Source organism: Calliphora vicina, chromosome 2 (genome assembly GCF_958450345.1).
Source record: "Calliphora vicina chromosome 2, idCalVici1.1, whole genome shotgun sequence".
In the NCBI taxonomy this organism is placed as follows: domain Eukaryota; kingdom Metazoa; phylum Arthropoda; class Insecta; order Diptera; family Calliphoridae; genus Calliphora; species Calliphora vicina.
In genome coordinates, this window is record NC_088781.1 from 500,575 (window position 1) to 504,286 (window position 3,712).

At 29.4% G+C, this 3,712-nt stretch overlaps 1 protein-coding gene across 1 annotated transcript; it reads left to right on the forward strand.

Moving 5' to 3' along the window:
* The first annotated feature begins 756 nt into the window (after positions 1-756).
* Positions 757-3,159, forward strand: LOC135951440 (rho guanine nucleotide exchange factor 25-like). Its single transcript, XM_065501097.1, has 6 exons — positions 757-929; positions 1,006-1,122; positions 1,239-1,428; positions 2,348-2,485; positions 2,553-2,786; positions 2,858-3,159. The coding sequence occupies exons 1-6, from the start codon at positions 799-801 to the stop codon at positions 3,080-3,082; spliced, it is 1,035 nt and encodes a 344-aa protein (XP_065357169.1). The 5' UTR covers positions 757-798; the 3' UTR covers positions 3,083-3,159.
* Positions 3,160-3,712: the final 553 nt, after the last annotated feature.

Consider the following 3,712-nt stretch of genomic DNA (forward strand, 5'->3'; position numbering starts at 1 on the left):
AAATAGCAAAATTCTCGAAAGCATGTCTGACAGAATTATTGAAGATTTGGATCCCGAAGATATCTGGGGTCTTCAGAAAATTGATTTCAACAGACAGACAGACAGACGGACATGGCTTAATCGACTCCGCTATCTATAAGGATCCAGAATATATATACTTTATAGGGTCGGAAATGAAAAATGTAGCAATTACAAACGGAATGACAAACTTATATATACCCTTCTCACGAAGGTGAAGGGTATAATTATGGTGTAATTGGCGATCACATGCCTATTGAAGGAAACACGCGATGCCGCGGCCGATGCGTAAAGTGTACAAAAGATAAGAAAGGTGGAAAAACGACAAGCGCACCTTCTTTACTTGTAAGACATTGAAGTTCCACTATGTTTTCGAAAGGGTTAAACTAAATTCTTTATTTTCAGAGATTTTTAAAAATTTATTTATATTAGTTTAAAATGTTGTAATTTGCACATAACGCTCGCACCGTAGTGTAGTGTATTATTATACAATAATACGACTTACCCCATTTTCTCAATCTCCTGTTATTTTTATCATGACAGTTCTCATTGAGAAATCTTTTTATGGTAAATATTGTATCAATTCTCTTTCAGTATACAATATTTATGACCATCTTGCGGTTAAACTTATTTATAGATAAATATGTACATTTGTAATTAAATAAACTTTCTTGGAAAAAATTACTAAGAAAATCATTAAAATATCAAAGTTGAAACGATTCAGACCGATTTAGCTAGCCATCTAATAAATTATTGTACAAAAATAGCTTGACTACAAACATGGATAAACATTGTTTCTCAAATTGTAATAACTCCTTTAGAGAATACCGAAAACATCCCATTCCAGCTGTAGCTGAACTAATAACCACCGAAGAGACGTACATAAATACATTAGGAAATGTTGTCTATGGGTAAATAGATTATTGCTGAGTTCTTCCATTTGATCATGAAAATGTAAACTGATTAATGTTTTTTTTTATTTTAAAGTTATATGACTGAGTACTTTAATGAAAGTAGTGAAATTCCTGTACCGAGAGATTTACAGGAACATGATGGTCTTTTGATATTTGGAAATATTACCGAAATCTATGAGTGGCATAAGCAGTAAGTGAAAATAAATATTTCATCGAATGCAAAGTGAATCAAATTTCGGGCTGGAATTTTTTGTTACACTTGTTTTTGGTTTTATTTAGTAACGATGGATGTTCTTATTTTTTCAGTTACTTCTTTGGAGCATTGAAGAAAAATGAATTATCTATTCGTGGCTTGAGTCAGGTTTTCATCCAGAATGAGCCTCAATTTCACATCTATGCTAAATACATAAATAATAAATCAATATCGGAATATCTTATCAATACACATTTTGAATATTTTGAAAAAATCAAAAAAGCATTGAAGCACAAACATAGTGTAAGTGAAAGTTTTATATACATACATACATACAGTGGTGGCCACCAATTTAAGACAAATACTTGAATTTTCTTCATCAACTGAATTTTAAGTGCGATAGAGCCAAAATAAAAGGACCTCTAAGGGTATGAAATTTATTATTATATATAATGTTTCTAGTTTCTGAAAAATGTTTGGAAAAATCGGTAAAACATATATGGACAAAGATATGTGGAAATACGTTGACCCACCTCAGCGAACATCCGCTGTTAATAACATGATATGAGCGAAACTAATGGAACTAAAAATACGAAATTTGGTCCGAATATTTTATAATAATAAAAATATAATGATATAAATGTGAGAAAATATGTTTATTAAAAAAAATTTGTTGGTCAAGTTGTAGAAAAATTTTATGTGTTGGTGGTGAATATGTATGAATTGACACAGTCGAATAAAACACACTTGTGTGTTAAAACAGTCCTCATGCATACATATTTGTGGAAATATTTGAAAAAATAATTGACAATTACATGGAATTTAGCAAACAATTTTTGTCTTAATTTCCTGGCCACCACTGTATGTATGTATGTATGTATAAATATATGCAACAACGTCATAACTCAAAATCCGGGTGTTTTGAAATGAGTAATACAAAATATGCATAAATGAAAATTCATATTTTCTCGTATATTTGACAAGTAAAAATTTGTGTTAAATAGATATTAGTATCTACTATTTACATCAGGTTTTATTTCAGAAATCGCATGATTTGTTGAAAATTTATTTAAGAAATAGTAAAATGCCATAAAACATTTAAAGTCGTTTTTCTCGAAACGACTTTTTTTGAATTATGACGTTGTTGCAAATTAGCGATATGTATTATACAATATTCATAATAATGGCCTTTAAATAAATGCTTTAAATATTCTGATTACAGATAGGAGATCTCATGATAGCGCCCGTGCAGAGAGTAGGTCGTTATAAAATGCTGCTTAACGAAATTTTAAAACATCTTAAAAAGAAAGATTTAATTGAGGACGCAAACTGCTTAAATGACGCCATAACGGTGATAGGGGTAAATTTCTGTAATCTTGATAGAGGTAACTTCACTTATTAATTTAATAATATTTCTAATGTTACAGAACGTTTGCAACGAAGTAAATGAATTCGGTGATCTTACTGGTATCAGAAATTTCGATGGTATTGTGTCGGCCCAAGGACAACTTTTACATCGTGGATTTTTAAAGTGCAACTACGATGGTAAACGACGCAATTTATATGTTTTTCTTTTTAAGCGCTCGATTTTATTTACGAAAAAAATAGAACCTAAAAAGAAATATACCATTCCAACATACAATTCTTGTCTGCAAATACCGGTAATTTTTAACATTAACTCGAATTTGGAATATTAATCAAAAATATTATATGTATATATTTTAATTAATAGATGAATAAGTTACAGTTGAAAGAGTTAACCAACAGCAAGTTTTTCCTCCAACTAATGGATCCCAATGCTCCCAATTGTAGCCTTATTTGTGAGGCCCACTCAAGGGAGGAACATAAAAAATGGGTACAGGTCATCAAACAGCGGTTATCATTACAAATGAATTTAATTAATGATTTAGTACATCCCACCAATGATGATGATGATGAAAGGGAGATGCTGTTGTAGATCACTCAATCCTTCCTTATTTAAATTAATTTGATATACTACATACATACTTAATAAAAATTTACCAATCACTGTTATTTGTTAATTTAACATACATACATACATACATACATACATACATACATACATACATACATACATACATACATACATACATACATACATACATACATACATACATACATACATACATACATACATACATACATACATACATACATACATACATACATACATACATACATACATACATACATACATACATACATACATACATACATACATACATACATACATACATACATACATACATACATACATACATACATACATACATACATACATACATACATACATACATACATACATACATACATACATACATACATACATACATACATACATACATACATACATACATACATACATACATACATACATACATACATACATACATACATACATACATACATACATACATACATACATACATACATACATACATACATACATACATACATACATACATACATACATACATACATACATACATACATACATACATACATACATACATACATACATACATACATACATACATACATACATACATACATACATACATACATA

Coding starts and splice junctions, on each gene's coding strand:
- LOC135951440 (XM_065501097.1), top strand. CDS start 799: ATGGATAAACATTGTTTCTCAAATTGTAATAACTCCTTTAGAGAATAC. Junction 930..1,005: donor TTAGGAAATGTTGTCTATGG/GTAAATAGATTA, acceptor TTTATTTTAAAG/TTATATGACTGAGTACTTTA. Junction 1,123..1,238: donor ATCTATGAGTGGCATAAGCA/GTAAGTGAAAAT, acceptor TTATTTTTTCAG/TTACTTCTTTGGAGCATTGA.